At 43.5% G+C, this 22,301-nt stretch overlaps 1 protein-coding gene across 1 annotated transcript in view; it reads left to right on the forward strand.

The window, feature by feature from the left end:
* LOC134384384 (dimethylaniline monooxygenase [N-oxide-forming] 2-like) overlaps positions 1 to 22,301 on the forward strand; it is a 55,809-nt gene that overhangs the window by 7,834 nt on the left and 25,674 nt on the right. Inside the window, 2 exon segments of the mRNA XM_063105910.1 lie at positions 20,755 to 20,910; positions 20,912 to 20,942. Coding sequence (XP_062961980.1) covers positions 20,819 to 20,910; positions 20,912 to 20,942 — 123 coding nt within the window. The 5' untranslated portion in view covers positions 20,755 to 20,818.

Below are 22,301 nucleotides of genomic sequence, written 5' to 3' on the forward strand. Positions count from 1 at the left end.
ATCTTTTAAGTACAGAACCAAGAAATGAGTACAGCGAATATGGGAGTACTGAAAGGGGAGCGAGTGGGACGGAGATACCCCCTTTTAAATAGGTCCTGAATGATGGGGCTTGACCTGAGGAGGGCTGTTGTGGTTAATGGATACTGAGCCTGACAAATATATTTGGAGGGGTCTTTTAGTTTTATGTGTACAGGGGAACACTGGGCCAGAGCGGGGCTGGCAGTGTCCCAAACTGTGGGATTAACAGGGTGCGTTAGCATGGGTAAGGACTTCTTTGGAGGGGTGGAAGTAGTAGGATCTTGGGCTTGAACTAGCGCTAGGAGGAAGGAAACGGGGAAAGAGGAAGAGGACAGGGGCAAAGTAATGGAGACTTGAAGCCGTGATAGAATGTCCTGACCCAACAAGGGGACAGGGCATTGTGGCATGACTAGAAAGGAATGGGAGAAAACAGATTGAGTGCCTTGAAGGCAGCAGGTTAAAAGAGGGGTTTTTTGGGGAAAGATTTGTTTACCTCCTACCCCAACTATAGGAGAGCTGCTGGAGGTGGTGGGGCCTTTATATTCCCTTAAGACCGAAAAGATGGCTCCAGTGTCCAGGAGGAAAGATATTGGGTGGCCGTCCACAACCATGGATACCCTGGGCTCCTGCTTTGTTATAGAGATGGTCGGGAAGGGCCCAAGGCTCCGTCAGTACTCCTCAGCGAGGCCCACCATAGGTGGTGTCCACGGTTCGGGGGACTGTGGGGCAGTTGGTCCCTCACCCCTTCAGGCAAGGGGGCAATCAGATCCCCAATGTACCTTCTTTTTGCATTTTGGACAAGGAGTGGTGGGTGGCCTGGGGGTGGGGCAAGCCTTTGCCCAATGCCCTTCCTTTCCACATTTAAAGCAGGCTCCAGATGGAGGCTTAGAGGTGGAGGCTGTGGGAGGGCGCCCAGGGGGTTTGATAAGCTGGGCCAACATCTGGAAGTTGGCATGGTTGGCCTTTTGTTTTCGACGTTCCTCTTCCTCCTCCTGATTATGAAAAACCTTGAAGGCCACTGACAGGATTTCAGTCTGAGGGGTTGCAGGACCCTGCTCTAATTTTTTAAGTTTAGTTTTAATGTCGGGGTAGGATTGGGCCAGGAAATAGGTCATAAGGACATGCCGGCCATCTTCTGTGTTGGGGTCTAAGTTAGTGTATTGTTGAAAGGCCTGAGTTAATCTATTGAGGAACTCGGAGGGAGCTTCCTCCTTTTTTTGGACAATTTCTTGAATTTGATGGAAATTGATGACCTTGCGAGCCGATTTTTTGAGGCCAATTATTAAGCAAGAGGCAAAACGGTCTCAAGCCTGGATTCCCTGGGCTGTGTTATAATCCCAATTAGGTTCCTGTTCTGGGACTGCTTGGGGGCCTGGCGGGTGATCCGGATTGGTACGATGGGTGTCAGTGGCATGGGTTTGGGCTGTATCCCAGACACTGTGGCGTTCTTCGGGGAGGAGGGTATTGGCTAGGAGCATGAAGATGTCATGATGTGTGAGGCTGTAGGCCTGCAGGATCCATTGGAATTCTTTAATGTAGGTGGTAGGGTCGGTAGAGAAAGAGCCTAGTCTTTTTTCTAATTCTGTAAGGTCAGCTAGGGAAAAGGGAACATGGACCCTAACTACTCCTTCAGCCCCAGCTACCTCACGTAGTGGGGCAATTGTTAAAGAGGCGGGGGGAGGTCCTCGGGTACGGGTGAAAGGGGGGCTTAGTGAGTCAGGAGTAGGTGAGGGTAAAGACGGAGGAGTGGATGGCGCAGGAGGTGCAGAATGTGACGCGGATGACGGGGGAGGATGAACGGACGCCAGAGGTGCTGAGGGAGGAGGAGGACAGTAGGGTGGGGGTTCATCAGCAGGGTCGAAGGTGGAAGAATCGAGGGGTGACTGTGAAGGGGGTTTACAGGCTAAAAGGACTTGAGAGGGAGCACAGGAGGAGCAGAGGGTGGGTTTCTGAGCCAAGAGGTGAAAAGCCTCAATGCAGGGGATCTCCTTCCATTTTTTTAGGCGCTGGCAGTAGTTAAAGAGGTCTCATAGAATGTTAGGATCTAGATTGCCCTCAGGGGGCCATGTGTTTTGATTATCTAAAGGATAATAAGGCCAATCTTGTGTACAGAATTTGGTGAGGAATTTGGGCTTAATATCCGGCCTGAGGGAAAGGTTGTTGAGGTTTTTCAGAAGGCATTGAATTGGAGAGTCCCCTAGGGAGGAGGAGGAAGCTCCCATTCTGGTCTCTTAATGGGAATTTAGACAGAAGTCGGACAGAGATTTAGTGATAGGACAGATCCTTCAGCCGGTTGGGAAAGGCGGGATCCTAGAGGGCGTCCCCAGTAGGTCACGTCAGTCCCAGCAGGTTCAGGTACGAACCAGGAGGAGAGAAGGGAGCTGTGGGTCGTCACTCAGACCTCTACTTCTCTAGGGCAAAAGCCCGGTGCCTGAAGGAACCTAGCGCCAGGATTTTCTGGTCGGGTCCCGGACCCCGGAAGTGGAGAGAAGAGAGTGGTGGACAGGAGGGTGAAGGAGAGAAGGAGAGAACAGAATGGGGCTTATAACCTCCAAAAATGAAAGTAAAAATTTACCAGGGCTTTGGAACCTCTTATAGTTTGGGAATTTATGGTGGTCGTGAAGACCGTGGTGGGATGGGGTATGGGTGTTAGGGGCTACCGGATGATCTAGACTCCCTGTGATAGCCTGAAAAAGGGCTGGTGCCCTTTAGGAAAGGGGGCTTACCTAATGATGAGCCGGTGGTGAGTGGAAGGAGCCAGTGCCGAAAAGAATGGACAAGGGTGGACCATCAATGGTGAGCGGTGGAAGGGAGGCCGGTCCTGGTGGGAGGGAGTTCCCGAGGGGCGACTTGGAAAGTGCTGCCGCTGTGATTTGAAAAGTGTTACAGCTTGAGGGAGACCTGAGGGGCAACTTGGAAGGTGTTGCCTCTGTGATCCGAAAAGTGTCGCCACTCGAGAGAAGCTCTGTCCCGTATTTCAGCAACAAATGAAAGGACGAGTCAACACCAGTTGACAATCCACCGGAGAGAGCTCGTTTATTAGGTGGCACACACACATATATATAGGGCTTTTAGGGAAGGCTGATTGGCTTAAAATACAATCCCTACTTAGCACACCTCATGGGGCTTGGGGTGAGCTGATTGGTGTGCGATTCGAGCCGGCAGGAAGGAGAGTACGGAAGAGAAGGGCAACCAGCGCCATGATGGGGTGTGGCCAAGAAGGACTTATGTGATCAGGGTGTGATCCCTTGGGGCATTTGGATTCTTACACACTGGATACGGGGGACACCGTGAGGAAGATGGTGCATCGGAGGGTTAACCACTGAAAATGAAAGAGTAAAACCTTCGTCCGCCACGGGAACCTGCCTTGTCAGGATAAGGTGAGTAAGCACGCCCGATAATGGGACAAGAATTAAGTTGTCATGACGTCTACATAAGACAGTTACAAAAAGCTTTAAAGACGCGAGGAGTAAAGGTTAAAACAAGTGATCTATTAAGATTTTTTGATTTCATGCGGAATCTTTGTCCTTGGTTCCGAGAAGAAGGGAGTATTAATTATAAAAAGTGGTCTCGAGTTGGAGATGCTTTACAAGATTTCTATGAGACTTTCGGGCCAGAAAAGGTCCCCGTTACTGCCTTCTCCTATTGGAATTTAATCAGGGACATGATTCAAGATAGGGAAAAATCCCCAGAAGTTTCAGAAACTGTGGCCCAAACTGAAAAAATATTAAAAGCCAGTTCCAAGACTGACCTCTGAAATCCCTCTCCACCGCCTAGGGAGGACGTAGATCTAATCTCCCTAGAAGATGAGAGTGAGGAGGTCGAGGCAGCCAGTGCCATACCTAAGAGATCTAAAAAGTATCCACTATTAAAATTCCAGGATGATGAGGAGGCACAGAATCCTGATCTCTCAGCAGTTGATTGGGGCGATCTGGACACAGAGGCCGCTGAATACCATGCACCAGATCATGCATTCTTGGCTCAGCCCTTGTCGTGCCCTCCCCCTTACAATTTGCCCTCCGCTCCCGCGGTGGTGACGGTATCAGATCCTTTAAAAAGTTTAGAGTCAAAGGTTTGACAATTAGAAAAACAAATTCTCTTAGAGGAAAAGCTCCAGGTCTTAACGACCAAACTGCAAGAATTACAAACAAAACATAAGAATACAACATGTCAAACTAAAGCGACTGGCTATTGCCCTCCGTTAAACAACAAGTTAGCCACCCCCACAGAAAGAGCTCCCATTCATGTAGATCAAAGTCTTTTTGACCAACTTGAGGCCTTCCCAGTATCCGATTCTGTGGATAATGTGGGATGAATTACCCGCAAACATGACAGGCTGGGATTTAATGTTACCAAAGAGCTAAAAGGTGCCATTTCCCAATATGAGCCCACAGCGCCTTATCCCCTTGCTATATTAGAATCTGTGGTGAAAGCTGGCTCACTCCTATAGACTGGAACACCCTTGTTAGAGCCACACTCTCGGGGGGTGATCACTTACTCTGGAAGTCTGAATTTTTTGAAAACTGCAAAGACATTGCTAGAAAAAACCTTCAGGCTGATAAAGATTGGGGTCTTGATATGTTGACCGGCCCCGGTGACTATTCTAGTATTGAGGAACAAAAAAACTATGACCCAGGTCTATTTTCCCAAATTCAAACAGCCGCTTTAAAGGCTTGGAGAAGGCTCCCAGCTAAGGGGGATTCAAGCGCTTCGCTTACAGGAGTAAAACAAGGGCCTGAAGAGCCTTTTTCGGATTTTGTTAACCGGCTAATGACAACAGCAGATAGGTTGTTAGGCAATGCGGATGCCAATCTTGATTATATAAAACAATTGGCTTTTGAAAATGCTAATCCTGCATGCCAGGTGGCCATTAGGCCCGGCAAAAATAAAACTGACCTTCAAGGATATATTCGTCTTTGCTCAGACATTGGCTCCTCTTAACAAGGTCTAGCCATGGCCGCAGCCCTCAGTGGACAAACAGTAAAGGATTTTTTTAGCTAATAAAGGCCAAAATAATAAAGGTTGCTTTAAATGTGGCAAGCCTGGTCATTTTGCTAAAAACTGTCAGGAAAACCAGACAAAAGCCGTAGTCACCAAGCCTCCTGGACTTTGCCCATGATGTAAAAGAAGAAAACATTGGGCAAATGAATGTAGATCCAAAACTGATGCTCAGGGAAATCCCTTACCGCCCCCTCAGGGAAACGGGAAAAGGGGCCAGCCCCAGGCCCCGAACCAAAGTGGGGCTATCAAGTTTGTCCCAGCCAACAACAATCCGTTTCAAACCTCACTAGAGCAACCCCAGAGAGCGCAGGACTGGACCTCTGTTCCACATCCCACACAGTATTAACTTCTGAAATGGGACCTCAAATTTTAAATACAGGGGTCTTTGGTCCATTGCCCCCTGGTACTTTTGGACTTGTCCTTGGTTGCGGCTGTTCAATATTCAAAGGGCTACAAATTTTTCCCGGAGTAATTGATAATGATTTTACTGGAGAAATTAAGCTCCTGGCCAAAGCAACTACTGATATTGTCATGATTCCACAAGGAGAAAGAGTAGCCCAGCTTATCCTACTTCCTCTAGTTAAAACAAATAATAAAGCCCATAATATTGTGAGAGGTGCAGGCAATTTTGGATCCTCAGATGCTTACTGGGTCCAACAGATTTCCCATCAAAAACCCTCTCTAACCTTATGGTTGGATGGTAAACAATTCACTGGCCTAATAAATACTGGGGCTGATGTTACAATCATTAGACAAGAGGACTGGCCCACCACTTGGCACCTTTGTGATACCTTAACCAATCTAAAGAGAATTGGACAAAGCTGCAATCCTAAACAGAGTTCTAAATTTCTTACATGGACAGATAAGGAAAATAATTCAGGTCTTATTCAACCGTATGTCATCCCTTACTTGCCTGTCAATCTTTGGGGCAGGGATCTGCTCTCACAAATGAAAATAATAATGTGCAGCCCTAATGAAATAGTTACAGCACAAATGCTAGCTCAAGGATATAGTCCAGGCAAAGGTTTAGGAAAACAGGAACAAGGTATTTTACAACCCATTCAGGCAACAGGCCAACTTAATAAACAGGGCTTGGAAATTTTTGATTTCAGCCATTGAAAAGCCTGTACCCCAAAGGCATGCTGACCCCGTAACTTGGAAGTCAAGCGAGCCCTTTTGGGTTGATCAGTGGCCATTAACCTCGGAAAAATTATGTGTCGCCCAACAGTTAGTACAGGAACAGTTACTGGCAGGACACATTGTTGAGAGTAACTCCCCCTGGAATACCCCTATATTTGTTATTAGAAAAAAATCTGGAAAATGGAGACTGCTTCAGGACCTGGAGAGCTGTTAATGCCACAATGGTGGTTATGGGCACCTGGCTTACCGTCCCCAGTCGCAATCCCCTTAGGTTATTTTAAAATTGTTATAGATCTCAAAGATTGCTTTTTCACAATTCCCCTACATGCTAGTGACCAAAAATGTTTTGCTTTTAGTCTCCCCTCCATAAATTTTAAGGAACCCATGAAACGATACCAATGGCGGGTCCTGCCCCGGGGAATGGCCAATAGTCCTACCTTATGCCAAAAATTTGTGGCTGCAGTCATCCAACCAATCAGAGATCTGTGGAAAGATATGTACATTATACACCATATGGATGACATTTTACTTGCCGGCAATTCAAAAGACAGGGTTTTACAATGTTTTATCCAGCTTGAAAAGCAGTTAGCTTTATCAGGTTTACAAATAGCTCCAGAAAAGATACAGTTTCATGATCCCTACACCTTTTTGGGTTTTCATATGACGGGACACAAAATTACTAACCAGAAGGCTTCCATCCACACAGATCAATTACAACCCTTAATTATTTTCAAAAACTTTTAGGCAATATAAATTGGCTCCATCCATATTTAAAACTTACTACTGGAGACGTAAAGCCCTTATTTGATATTTTAAAAGGAAATCCTGACCCTAAATCTTCCAGATCTCTCTCTCCAGAAGCACTGACAACATTACAAAAAGCAGAAAATGCTATTGCAGCTCAATTTGTCTCTTACTTGGATTATACCCAATTCTTAACGTTTATTATATTCAATACGGCTCTTGTCCCTACTGGGCTATTTTGGCAGAACAACCCTATTATGTGGGTTCATTTACCTTCATCACCAAAAAAATCTTGCTTCCTTACTTTGATGCTGTTGCAGATTTAATTATATTAGGTCGAGAAAATAATAGAAAGTACTTTGGGCTTGAACCACACAAATTAATCCAGCCCTGCACCCAACAACAGGTCCAACAACTTTTACAAAATTCTGATACTTGGGTAGTGGCTTGTGCCTCTTATGAAGGCACAATAGACAATCATTATCCATCCAATAAACTTATTCAGTATTGTAACTTACACACTTTTGTTTTTCCCCAAGTTACTCGTAACTCGCCGGTAACTAATGCCCTTTTGGTTTTTACTGATGGTTCATCCACAGGGACTGCAGCTTATACCATTAATAATCACACAGTCCGCTTTACTACTTCTTATACTTCTGCCCAACTTGTGGAGTTACAAGCTGTTATTCAGGTTTTTTTAACCTTCCCAAATCAGGCCCTCAATCTTTATACTGATTGTGCCTATTTAGCCAACTCTATCCCCCTTTTAGAAACAGTTCCCCAAATCAAACATACCTCCACTGCCACTGAGCTTTTTTTGCAATGCCAAAAACTGATTCAACAAAGACATTTGCCCTTTTTTATAGGTCATGTTAGAGCACATTCCAGCCTCCCAGGCCCTCTCACCATGGGAAACAAATTGGCTGATGTGGCCACTAAAACAGTGGGTGGCCACCATTACCGCTGATCCTTTTACACAGGCACAAACTACTCACTCCCTTCATCATATTAATGCTCACACACTTATGTTAATGTTTTAAATCAATAGAGAACAAGCTAGACAGATAGTTAAACAGTGTCCTTCCTGTGTTACACTCTTGCCTGTTCCCCATTTGGGAGTTAATCCTTGAGGACTTGTCCCAAATATGCTTTGGCAAATGGATGTTACTCATTTATCAGAATTTGGTAATCTGAAATATATTCACGTGTCCATAGACACCTACAGTGGGTTTTTGCTCACCACTTTACAGACAGGAGAAGCAACCAAACATGTTATTGCTCATTTACTACATTGTTTTTCAATCCTGGGAATCCCAAAACAGATTAAAATGGACAATGGCCCTGGCTATACCTCCAAGGCTTTCCAAGATTTTTGTGCTAGATTACAAATTCAACATATTACAGGCATTCCCTATAACCCTCAAGGCCAAGGAATTGTCGAAAGAGCCCACTTATCTCTAAAAACTTGCCTTGAAAAAATAAAAAAGGGGGAATGGTACCCCACAAGAGGCTCCCGCAGGAATTTACTAAGTCATGCCCTTTTCATCCTTAATTTTTTAAATCTTGATGTCAACGGCAAATCAGCAGCTGACTGTTTTTGGCATTCCGAGTCCCAATCACAATTTGCCATGGTCAAATGGAAGGACCCCCTAGATAACTCCTGGAATGGTCCGGATCCAGTTTTGATCTGGAGTAGAGGTTCAGTCTGTGTTTTTTCTCACACTCATAACTCGGCCAGATGGCTGCCAGAACGGCTGGTTAAACAAGTTGATCATAACCTCTCAGCCAGGGATTCAGTAGATCCCTGGGAATGTCTTTTTCTTTTCTTTTCCACAGGGGTCATGGCAACCAGCATTTTCTTCCTGATTGTTGGTTTGTCTGGTCAACTGCCCAAGGTCCAGTCCGGCTTTGGAGCTCCTGGACTCGCTCGCCAATTGGTGAACAAACATTATGGAAAACCATGTGATTGCAAGGGTGGGACCGTTTCTAGTCCTCCTACATCATATATATCTGTTGTAGATTGTGACACCCAATTAGCGTATTTGTCCTCATCATCTCCCGCTTATAGTTGTGTTGAAAAACCTAAGTTCATAGCCAGCAGTGGTGGTAGCCTTAAGCCATGTCCTTGCAGCACGTTTGCTGAATCTATGCATAGCACTTGTTATTCTTCATACCAATTGTGCACTTCTGGAAACCAAACATACTTCACAGCCACCCTGATTAAAAATTATGCAGGGACTTTTGGAGGGGATCTTGCAGGTCCCCCTTCTGCTGTAGGGCTTGCCTCAAATAAGTATGCCCAAGCCTCTTTACAGGTTCAGTAGGTCAGCCTGTTTGTTGGTCCACCACTCCCCTCATTCACATATCTGATAGAGGAGGCCCTCAAGACCAAACTAGAATTCTAAAAGTGGAAACAAAAATTCAAGAAATGCATGACATTTTGTTTCCTCAACTTACCTATCACCCCCTGGCCCTGCCCAAGAACGGGGCGATTTAGGGCTTGATCCTCAGACCTCCAACCTTCTTTATGCAACTCATAAGTTGCTTAATGCCACCAATCCTGATCTTGCTCAAAACTGTTGGCTCTGACTGATAGGAGGACAGCCTGTCCCTGTTGCTTTTCCCGCTTTGTCTTTTAATTATTCTGATGGTCATCAGTGTTCATTAACTTTCCCTTTGCAGGTACAACCTTTACAGTTTTATAATGCTATTTGTTTCATTCCCCCTTCAGTTAATCATAGTTTTGAGGTCGACATTGGGTTTGCTACATTTGCAAATTGTCAGTCGTTTATCAACATTTCTACTTCCTTGTGTTCCCATAACAGTTCAGTTTTTGTCTGCAGTAGCAATAAAGCTTATACCCAATTACCCACTAACTGGACAGGGTTATGTGTTTTGGCTCTCCTCCTGATCAATGTAGATGTTATATCTGGGAGCGAACCCATCCCTGTCCCTACTTTTGAGCATATAGCTGGAAGATCTAAAAGGGCTGTACAGTTTATTCCTTTACTTGCTGGTTTGGGAATTTCTGCAGCAGTTGCTACTGGAACTGCCGGTCTCACCCATTCTCTATCTCAATATACAAAATTGTCTACCCAGCTGATTTCGGATGTACAAGCCCTTTCCCAAACTATACAGGACCTCCAAGACCAATTAGATTCCCTGGCAGAAGTAGTCTTACAAAACAGAAGAGGTCTCGATTTACTAACTGCAGAACAAGGAGGTGTTTAGCCCTACGGGAAAGATGCTGCTTCTATGCCAACAAATCTGGGATAGTTCGAGACCATATCAAACAACTACAAGATGACTTGGAAAAGAGAAGAAAACAACTGGCAGAAACCCCCCTTTGGACTGGACTTAATGGATTCCTGCCTTATCTCTTACCCTTTTTAGGGCCACTTGTGGGCTTGCTTCTTTTGCTTTCTTTGGGGCCCTTTTTACTTAATAAAGTCACAGCCTTTGTTAAACAACAAATTGAGGCTATTCAGGCAAGGCCTATACAGGTCCATTATCAACACCTTGAGAGGCAAGAACAAAGTGGTGCCTATATACCACCACATTCACCTTAACCAGTGCTGCCTCTGTGAGCTGAACTGGATAGCCAAAGACGGGTAAGAGGGTAAGTCCCCCGCACCATCCTAAACAAAAGGCTGCCATTAATGGCAACCCATTTCTATGATGGGTACCGTGCTCGGGATGGGTAACCCCAACCTAAGACAGACACAGTTCCCAAGAGGTTCTCTTGGCTTGAAAAAATAAAAAAGGGGGGACCTGTCTGGGGCCAAAGAGCCTGGTCATAGCCTGCCCAGGGTCATGAAGCCCTGCCAATAGCTCTCTGACACTAAAGATATAAATGCTGTGACCTTTCCGCCCTTTTCTCCTTCTTACTGCTTGCACAGCCCTAGGCGTAGATCATGGCTGCTTTGCTTTAGATAGCTGAGAAATGTTCCATTTCCTGAAATGATTTGCCCTGTGATTTTTCCCAGAAAACATCTGCATACTTCCTTGTCTGCTGATTCCCTCCTGCTGGCTATATAAGCTGTGACCTTCTGGCAAATAAACGAGACTTGATCAGAATACTGTCTTGTCTCCATTTCTCACGTCTCTTGTCCGATCCAATTCCCACTCCCCCCTCCAGGGTCTGCGTTGAATATCCCACGGGTCAGGACATTCTCTAAGCTTACCTAGGGAATCCTTGACCACTCCAGAGTGGTCAGCATAGAAGCAGCACTCTTCTTTGGGGGCAGCGCATAACCCTCCTTGCTGTAAGAGCAATAGGTGTAGTCCATGTTGATTCTGTAAAACAACTTCAAAAAGTGATGTTAGCATTTTTTTAAAATGATACAGACACCTCCAAGCGGCCAAGATCTATGTCCACTGCCTCCCTAAGGGAAGCTACCTGTTGATGTGCCAAGGCTATTCCGGCGGTCCTGGTACCGGCTCCAATAACTCCCAAGAGGGAGCTGATAGCCACCACAACTGCCCCTGTGGCCCGCTTGTTTTGCGTCCGCTTATTTCGGGTTTGGGGGTGGTGAGATTTGCCACAGTGCTGCAAAAGGGTTTGTTGGCACCTACGCAGGAACCTTTACCAAGGACCCACGGGAAGGTGAGTCTGGGGTTGGTGGCATTGGGCAATGCTACTGCTTGATTTATCTCTGCCTGCACATGGCACTCTTCTTTAAAGAAGGCACAGAACTTGATAAACAAGTTTGGGGATAGGACAGCCTTACAGAGCATTTTCCAATCTTGGGTCGTGCAGGGTTGGTGTGCTAAGCCCTGGAGGATGGTTTCTGCCCATGGGGAATTGGGCCCATCCTCTGCCACAGCCCTTTTCAGCTTTTTAAGGTCATGAGCTTCCCAAGGGTACCACGCAGCTGGCCTATTTCCACCGGGGGATTTGTCAAATTTGGACCTACAGTCCTTTTTCCAATGTCACCCTTTTTTACATTGGGGGCAAGGTGTGGTAGGGGGTTTTTGCCTTTAGCCTTGGGACAATGGCTTTTAAAATGACCTTGTCTTCTGCAACCAAAACACTGTCCCTTGAAGGGTGGGGAAGTATTGTTTCCTGAGGGGATCAGGGCGGTAAACGCCTTGAAGGCTTCGGGATGTTTTTTTTTTTTTTTTGTCGTTTTTTCGTGACCGGCACTCAGCCAGTGAGTGCACCGGTCAGTCCTATATAGGATCCGAACCCGCGGCGGGAGCGTCGCCGCGCTCCCAGCGCAGCACTCTACCAAGTGCGCCACGGGCTCGGCCCCTGCCGGGGATGTTTTTAAAGGTGGACTAGCCTCCTCCACTTCTTCAGGTGCCGCTTTCTCTCCTTCGGCTAAACTTTGGCGGAGTGAGTATGGCGGGAGAGGAGGGTACAGGGTAGGGGCATAGGTATCACTCAGTGGCTCAGGGCCTTGCATTGGCAGCTTTGTTTCCTTTTTTCTCTCCTCATCGAACTGCGCCCAATCCCTTTCTGCCCCTTCCTGATGCTCGGGACGGAAGCAAAGCTCTAGGGCAGAGATGGTTGGGTAGAACCCTAAGGGGGGTCTAGCCCGTGACTAATCTCATTCTATCTGGCCAGGGTCTGAACCCAGTCCCAAGTCTCATTCGAGAACAAGTTGGATGAAGGTGCCCAAGGGGCCACCTTCACCACATGACACCAGGCATTGGTGACCGTGAAGTCAGATATTTCTAGGCCTCTGCTTTTTAACATGTACTTTAGAGCCTTGCAGGCTGTCTCATCACTCTTTCCACACATGCCTCCCCTGTTGCCCTGTGAGGAAGGGACCAAGGGAGCAACAGGGCAGAGAAGTGCAGGGACTTCCCCCTGTTATGGTACTCACCCTGACACGCAGGCAGATTACTTCACGGCGACTACCTTGGTTGCGGGGGCCACTCTGCTGGTTGATCACCCTTCGTCGACCTTCTTTCAGGACCGAGCAGCTGGGGCCTCACTCACTCGCCTTTCACCCACGAGTTTTAAAAAATGCCTCACACGGGGCACCACTCTGTCGGGCCCGCCGCTGGCCAACCCAAACAGCCCTAGCCTCGTTCCTTTTGGTGGGTGAGCAAATGGCCCAGATTCCTCTTTCCCTCCTGTCCCCTTTGGAAGGAGATGGGGGAAGAGAGCCGTGAAGAGAGTTGAGCACAGCCGCCGGCCCCAACAAACCCGGTTTAAAGGACACTCAGACGCAGCTGGGGTTCTGTCCAGCAGTTCCGTTTATTATCACACAAGCACTTGCTTTTAAAGGCAAATGGGGAAGGGAGGTTTTTTACATAATCCTATCAGCTTAAAGGTCAAGGGCATGCATCCTGTCTCAATGCCTAGCTATTGCAACCACGCAGTGTTCACAAGTGCAGAAGCATGTATTTGGCCAATAAGGGCTAAGGCAAGGTTCCCGCAGACACTCCCACCCTACTTCCTCCCGGCACCGTCTTAGGCTGCCACGTTAATACAGCCTTGTGGGCCCATAATTGCGCCACTTGTAATGTCACTTAATGTGGTGTTAGTTTTTAAGGCCTGACAAAACATGACCTTTCTTCAATCACTAACCTGTTATGCCTCCTTTAGTATTCCTGATACCTTGTGTTCTCATGGACGTTACCAACACACATTGCTTTTTTTTATGTTTTGGTTTTTGATTTTTTAATATTTGGATCTCCTCTTTTCCTGAGTATATACACTTAGTTATTTTAATTAATCTTCATATACAAGGGTACTTCAAAAAGTTCATGGAAAGATTCATATTATCTTTTAATTCTATTTTTCTCTCCATCTTGTTTTCCTTCCTCTAGGTTCAATTTAAAATATTACTTTCTCTCTTAAAAGGTGAGACTCCATTAAGGTCTAATATTCTAAACAAATTTATTTTCTCAAGATATATTTTTCACAACCAAAGAGGTGCCAGGCACTTCATTAGACAATGGAGAAGGAATCAGACACAGCCACTGCCCCAATGAATTTATAATCAGTTGGTCTGACAATTGCCCACTGTGACTTGTAGTGCACTTGGCCTGGACACTACACCTCCACTAGAACAGTTTAATGTTGCATCAGCTTATTCAGCCATCACAAAATAGAAGCTAACATCCGTATAGTTATTTTCATATGCATTATCTATTTTATACTCACAATAACCTCCTACATTAGTTATTATTAATCCCAACCTAAAGGTGAGAAAGCCAAGAGTAAGTGACTTGCCCATAGCGACTAGTAAGTGGTAGGAAATAGATCTTAGAACCAGCCACAGCATTGAGATTAAACATGCATGGTTCACCATCATGCTTCCTCTCACATCACATTGATGATTCATACTGAGCTCGGGATTAATTAAAACCCTCAGGTATTTTCCATTTCAGCCATTGATGATCCAGGTCACTATTATCCTATGCTTATGAAACTGACCTTTTAACCGTGTTTATAAGAATTTTCACATTTGGTATATTAAACATTATCTAGTTGGTTTGATCCTTGGTCATGGAAAGAGTATTTGCAATTTCAATCATCTGTCATCTTTGCTATGATTCCCTGCTTTGGGTATACACAAATTTGATTATTTGTATTTGTCTCCACCAAAGTTATTGATTAAAATGTTGATCATAAGAAGATAAAAATGTGAAGCAGGTACCTGGGACATCACCAAATGGTAACTCCCACACTGACCTAAACATGTACTTCATCTATTTTTTGCTATTCTTTGCAGCCTCTCTTCTATTAAAGTTGGCATGTGCTTATTAACAGCATGTTCTGTTCACTTAGAGAATAAACATAGGATTAGCTTAGAGCAAATAGCCATGTTCTTTTCAGAAGGGATAACTGCTTTACTCTCGTCTTTACTTCAGTAGTTCTTAGACAAATTTATCTAAAAAATCTATCACACTATAATTCAATATAACAGTTTTTTGTACCCTGCTGCCCATTTAATGGAACCAAACTTAACATGTTAGGTATTTGTAAATCTTCAGGAAATAAAATATAAAATACTGTGGTCCTTTAGGTTTCTTAACCAACAGTCTAAGATATACTTTTGCTAATTTCCCATTATCTTAAAGAAGTAATGTTTACATGCATAGAACAGAACAGTTTATAGCATAGTATTAGCAAAACCATTTACTTTTCCCATCATTCTACTGAGTGCTCATTCTAGTATCATTAAGCCCTATTTACTTTCATGAAAAATGGTTCTGGTTAACATTACTCATTCTTTCATTCATTCAACAAATATATTGATTGCATGCTTATTAATGCTGCAGACATATACTAAGTGCTAAAAATATAGGAAAAGTCACATAGTTCAAGGGGGAGGAATATGAAAGAAAATCTCCATCAGAGTGCAATTTTAAAAAGGCTGATACACTGTGTGTTACAGAAGCATGGAACCTCCCTAAGTGGAGAATACAGTAGGCTTCCTAGGGGATGTCTTGACAGTAAATAGGGACAGGGCATGTGAATATGGAGAAACAGTGTTCTAGGCAGAATAAACAGCACATAGACAAATATTGAAGCTTCAGAAACCTGATGTACTGAGAGAATAGAAAGTCACATGATATAGCTAGAGTGAAGGATGCAGGTGGGTGAGTGGAAACTGATGAGGCTAGAGAGAATGGCCAGGGTCCAACGTGAGAAAATTGTGTCCATGCCTATGAGTGTACCCTTGACCCTGAAAACAGTGGAGAAAGTAGGCAATACTTGAACCAGGGAGTTTAATTAGGGAGCTTGTATTAGTCCATTTTGTGTTGCTATAACAAAATACCTGAGACTGGGTAATTTATAAAGAACAGGTTTATTAGGCTTATGATTCTGGGACAGTTGCATCTGGCACGGGCCCAGGCTGCTGCTGTTCACAGTGGAAAGTGGCAGGCAGCAGCAGGTACAAGCAGATCACATGGCGAGAGAAAGCGAGAGAGAGAGAGAGAGAGACAGAGACAGAGACAGAGACAGAGAGAGATGCCAGGGTCCTTTAGGAGAGAGAGAGAGAGAGAGAGAGATGCCAAGGTCCTTTTAAACAACCAGCTCTCACAAGAACTAATAGAGCAAGAACTCACTCACTACCCCCACATCCCAGGGAGAGCATTAATCCATTCATGAGGGATCCACCCCCATGATTCAAACAGTTCCCAACACTGCCACACTGGGAATCAGATTTCCACATGAATTTTGGGGGAACAACACATCCAAACTCTATCAGGGCTCTATCAGTGATCAAGGCGCATGATCTAGGGAGACACCAGCCCAATGGAAAGGTGGCAAAATGCAGTGATACTCTACTAGAGATGGTTCCCAAATTTCATTTTGTGTCAGAATCAGCTGGGGAACACTTCTAAGATACATGCAGATATCTTAACCCTACCCAGACCGCTCAGACTTTATTTTTTCAAAATTCCTCTGAATTCTTCTAATGCAACTGGTCCTCTGGCTAGCCTTTGTGTACCATGATTTTGCCTCTAACTAGAGGGCCAGGAAATAAAGAGTTTTGATTATATTAATTTCAAGTGATGGAGGAGATAGATAGACATAAGTTTCGTCTGAAAGAGAGAAAAGATAAAATGGCAGAATATTTTTAAGGAAATGCAATCTTATTATTTCCTCCTGCTTACAGTAACTAGCCATGAGAACAAAGTATTGATTTGTGGAAGTCAACATAATGATGTTCCATAAAGAAAAAAGCTAACTCTTACATTTTTATAATTCACATTTGTAATACGTAAATCCATCTTTGCTTAATACATCTACATGTAAGTTTGCTCCTCGAGTACATTAAATATTAACCTTATAATCTTCCCTACACTTGTTTTAGTTTTTACAGTCTTTTTATTTTCATAGTCAAAGATAAACTTCAGTCCAGCCCATGATCAAAAGATCATAAATTCTTTTTTTTTTTTTTTTTTTTGTCGTTTTTTCGTGACCGGCACTCAGCCAGTGAGTGCACCGGTCAGTCCTATATAGGATCCGAACCCGCGGCGGGAGCGTCGCCGCGCTGCCAGCGCAGCACTCTACCAAGTGCGCCACGGGCTCGGCCCAAAAAGATCATAAATTCTAAATCAGTGTTATCTGAACTAACTTAGTTTTGCCATATAGTTTTCTGACATTTTGAAAATTCTACATTAGGAAAACTCTGTATTATATGATCATTTACTTTAAACAAGTAAATTGCAGCAAATTCTATCCACTAAAAAATTCAGACTATGTATATGTATTTGTGTTTAAATATCAATTTTAGGCAGTGCTTGTATTTTAAGTAAGTATGTGAGTTAGATTTATCTGTTTTGGAAACTGCTTCTCCCATTCCTTGTCTTGTCTGATGGAAAATCCTCCCTTCTCTGTCTCTACTTTCCCATCCCCAAAGCCCAAATGCATTTTTATTCAATATAATAATAGTCTCCCTGAAGATAGAAACTGTGTTTGCAGTTTAAATCTCATCCCTAATGCCAAGCTCAGAGCCTGCTGTGTATTTGTTTTTTAAATCAATATTAATCATCTTCTCTTTATAACCCTGGATAAAATAACCCAATTTTATCCAGACTGCTTTAAACACATAGACATCTACTTTAGCCAACTAAGTATAGGAAAAAACACATACAAACACAAAGCTTTTTGTAAACTGCTACCTACCAAACAACCCAACAATAAAGATTAGCATTTGGTCTTCAGAAAAAGCAATTGTGATGTTATCATTGTTTGCTGATAAACTACACAACCCTCCAAAAGAGAGTTTTGCCCTGACCCTAAAATTACTGTAAGGGCTCAGACATCAGAACCAGTTCTTCTCATCACTCAAAGTCCTCTTAAAATTGACCTGACAGAGGAGCCAACCACATTTTAAAGTCAGTTTATTGGGTCCTAAAAAAACTAACATTTTGATTATAGTATAAAATTCTTAGTTTAACTGATTCAAAACTATGGCTGGTGTAGTTAACTCCAGTAGAGTGTAATAATAGCAAAAGAGACAGAAACTTATTGAGCACATATCTGAGCTAGGCATTGTACTAAGTACTTTATCTAATCTCATTAAAGCCTCATAACAATGGTTTGATGTTGGAGTTATTAATGAGCCCCATTTTACAGGAGAAAAAGAAGAAACTTGACTTACATGACTTGTAACTTTGCTCATGGTCACAAAGCCATTAAAAAGTGATAGAATTAGGATACCTGACTCTGGAGCCCTCATCTTTTACCTGTACTCTGAATTACTCATGAAATTATCTGGTCTTGAGAAAAATCAGTACTTCTTTGCCTCATGAAATATTTCCCATTTTGAGAACTTGTTTGGATAAGAAACTCAGACATTCAGTCTTGCCAAGGACATTGTGTTCAATCAGGCCGCAACACCCAGGAGTACTTTACACATCAGTTTGACTTTAGTATTGTCCTTGTTTTATGCTTCTATAACAGAATGCCAAAGACTGGGTGATTTATAATGAACAGAAATTGATCACACAGTTCTGGAGGCCAGGAAGTCCAAGACTGAGGGGCTGGCATCTTGCGAGAGTCTTCCTGCTGTCTCAAAATTTGTGGCCAACCACATGGCACACTCAGGAGAGTGCAGCGCTGGGAGCGCAGCAGCGCTCCTGCCGCGCAGGTTCGGATCCTACATAGGGATGGCCGGTGCGCTCACTGGCTGAGCGCGGTGCGGGCGACACCAAGCCAAGGGTTGCGATCCCCTTACCGGTCACAAAAAGGACAAAAAAAAATTTGGTGAAAGGCATCATGGATTAGAAAGAGCATCTGCACATTCACAAGACAGAGAAAGAAAGAGAGGAAGGAGTCTGAATTCTTTCTTTCAGCAGGAACCCACTCCTGCTGTAACTAACCACTCCCACACTAATGGCATTAATCCATTCACGAACGTTAAGGGACACATTCAAACTATAGCAAGTGTTGTGCAATTTAAAGCTAGAGTTTGAAAATAAAAATACCATGATTTACTCATCCAGAGTTCAGGTCATTGTATCCTTGTGTATGACAGAAATCTGTTTATATTCTAGTGCAAACTCCCTTTGGATTCTAATACTTATACACAGTTAACAATAACATCACACTAAAATTACCAGCTAGAAAACTGGCATACCATCCCTAATCTGACTAGCTTTTACTAACCCATTTGAAATTGTAACAAAATTATCTGAGTCTTGATTCTGAACCAGAAAAGTTAAATGCGCTGCATTTTAAAAAGTCCCACGGTAGGAATGAGCAAATAAATGAATGAGGAAAAAAAACAAGAAGAGAGTGACGGAGGAGGGTATTTACAATAAAAACCTATATTTAGCAAGGATTCTAGATATTGCTCTTACATGACATTATCTGAGAGCAAATGTCATTTTAGCTTTGATGACCCATATTGGTGCTGATAATCCCTGAAATTACAACACAGTGAAGTCCAATACATATAGCAAGCTTTTCTGATAAAAGAGAAAAGATCCCATAAGTTTACTTTAACTATTTGAAATCAAGTACAACCTCTTGCCCAGGAAATGTTGAAAAACTCGTGTGATGACAGTAAGTGTGCCTGTGCCAGTTACTTTGGTGTCAGTCAGAACAGCTTCCCTAGGTGCCTTTTTATACTGCAGTGAATAGTGAGCTGTAACTGACAGCTTTTATGGAGCTTGTAACTTTGTAAATAACAGTAGATACTATTACTGAGCACCTAGTGTGTCCCTATTTTACAGATTCACGAAGTGTATGGTGTGGTCCAGGCTCACACAGTCAGAAAGAGATGGATTCAAACTTGTATCTAATTCCATAGACCAAGCTCTTTCCACCAGTTCAGACTGGCTCTTTCAGTGTTGCTAAAAACCTCAGGAGCCTTGACTTCAAGATTTGGCAGGAAAGTAATGATTTTCTGTGAATAATGATGAAAAAGGAACAGGCACAATTGATTTATTGTGGTGGCTGGCTTAGAGGTGAATATTTACTTTCCTTTTTTTACCTCTCTGTGGAAGAGACTATGTGCTGTTTAAGTAAGACTTAAGTAATTTATTTCAATTAATGAATTCCTACAAGTTTTCCATGTCTTTATACCCACCCTAATGCTTAGTCAATACAGCAATTGCTATTTACCTGGATTGTGCCTTAGTTTCTGCACATGCAGGAACATCAATTGACGAGTTCTTGGGTAGCATTATTTAAACTTTCTTATAAGAGCCTCTTTGCTAATATGCTGATTTCAGGGACAGTGAATCACTATACTTCGCTCTTTTTATGATTTAACATAAAGGGCATTGTGCATAGCACTTCTGGAAGAGGAAATTATAAAATCAATCACGGCTTGCGCTGCCTCGGGTTTTACCAAAGCATACTTGCTAACATTTAAAATCAAGTTTAAGATTTGATTGTATCAGTGCTGTTCACCTTTATCTCTTGAGAAAGGGTGGTTTTCATAAAGCACAAAGTGAAGACAGACAGATTCAAATCAAGATGTGAAAACTCCCTGCCCCAAATGTGCTCATTTTACTTGAAATTCTCCATTATGTTCTCTGTCCAATGTCCCAGGGTTTACTGGTTCCTAAAGAGGTAGACAGTGTGTGTAGGAAGAATTTAGGAATGGAGAATTTAGGAAGGGAGCTTGTTGTCACAGAAACTGACACTACATAGGGATGCTAAATATCCTGCAAAGTGCACAAAGAATTGTCCCCATCCCAACTCCATGAATGCCAATAAGCAGCCCCAGTGAGCAACACTGGTAGGCAGCAAGCAGGTCCCACCACACAAAATGATGGCGCACACACTTCATCACCCAAATATTTTAGTCATGCTACAGCAATGAAAGAGAATTGCATCACTCAGGGTTAGATGTAGGAAGAAGAGTAGGAAACCAAGGAATTTTTTAATGTGTGATTATAATTAATTATTTTATTTGACCCATTAGGAAAATGTGGAAGATGGCCAAGTGAGTATCTATGAATCTGTCATCACCAACATAGCAAAGAAATGTCTTGTTTTAGTGACTTCCCAATGCCTGAAGATTTTCCAAACTTCCTGCACAATTCTAAACTTCTGGAATATTTTAGAATTTTTGCCAAATTTTGGTCATCAAAAATACATTCAGTTCCAGGTATTGTATTTTGGGGGGAATGGGTTTCTCTGCATTAGTTCAGCTCACCTTTAAATAGAAAAGTTACTCCAATAATAAAATTGTGAATGAAGTATGTTGCGTTGCCTCCCATGGATTTGTCACCCCTTGTGCCCTGGGTGATGGAGCCACCAAAGATTACTCAAAGCCCATCTCTTCTGAGCAGTGAGAAACCCCAAAAAGGAGTTAATCTCCTGGAACCCTCGAAAGAGAGGCATTCCTTCTATTTGGGAAATTAACCCCAAATTGGGGTTCTCTTCCCACATATATTTTCCAGACCAGGAAGTTACAGGAAGAGAACATAGGTGGGGTTTTTGCTAAGTATAGTTTAACAATAGAAGCTGGTAACATTCAGTAAAATAAGAAAGGTGACCTTCCATAATGCAATTTTCAAGAAGTTAAGTTGATCCACCAACAAAAGCTTGATCTTAGCAAGCATTCTCTTCATACAGCAATTTCCCAGTATCTTTACATATCAATCAGTGTAAAGTAAGGCAAATCATAACTAAAGCCAAAATGTTTCATTATTTTAGTCATACTAAGTTTCCATTTATATTGTCAGAGCTAGGGTTCAGACCCTCCAAACCCATTGTACAGACTGGGTCACCAGACCCCTCACATGCCAGTCTGGGCCCCCAGACCCCTCACACACGGGTCCATGCTAGATAATTGGGAAAGATTCCAGGAGCTGTTGGCAGATGACATGAGCTCAGTCCTCAGCTTCCTCAGCAGCAGCAGCTTACATTTCCAGTAGCTTACAGGTCCAGCAGTGGCAGTGACCTTGCAGAGGGTCCCAGGGATACTAGCAGCAGCTTCCAGCAGCAGTAGTAGTCTCCCCATGCCCCCCCCCATGGGGGGGCATCCCGGGGATGGGAGGTGCCATGGATCAGAGCCACTCATCCTTATACTTAAGTCCATAACCCAGGACACCAGTGCGCACATGCGCAATTACACTAGACGATAACCAAGGAACACCTCAGCACATACGCCTATTTACATCAAATGCTCAGCCAGAGTCTGAACATATGAGGGGCCTTGACCATTTTTCCTGTATTTTCCCAACAATCAGTAACCTGTCTGTCCTTTTAGCCAGCAACCTTGCTGTACTACAATTCTTTGTCTTACAACAGAGACTAGCCTGGGGAAAGTTTCCCATCCCCTGCAAGGTCAACATTTTATATGTACTTTTAAGAAGCTAGGCCAAACTCAAAACTTCAAGGCTTCGGAAAACCAGGCCCTATGAAATACATTTGCTTTATGTATTCTCCACAGAAGTATCCCACTTCAATTCTTTGTTGAAAGATAAGAGCACGATATAAAAATCAAAAAGTAGTGTCATAC

This window comes from Cynocephalus volans, chromosome 8 (genome assembly GCF_027409185.1).
Source record: "Cynocephalus volans isolate mCynVol1 chromosome 8, mCynVol1.pri, whole genome shotgun sequence".
Lineage (NCBI taxonomy): Eukaryota > Metazoa > Chordata > Mammalia > Dermoptera > Cynocephalidae > Cynocephalus > Cynocephalus volans.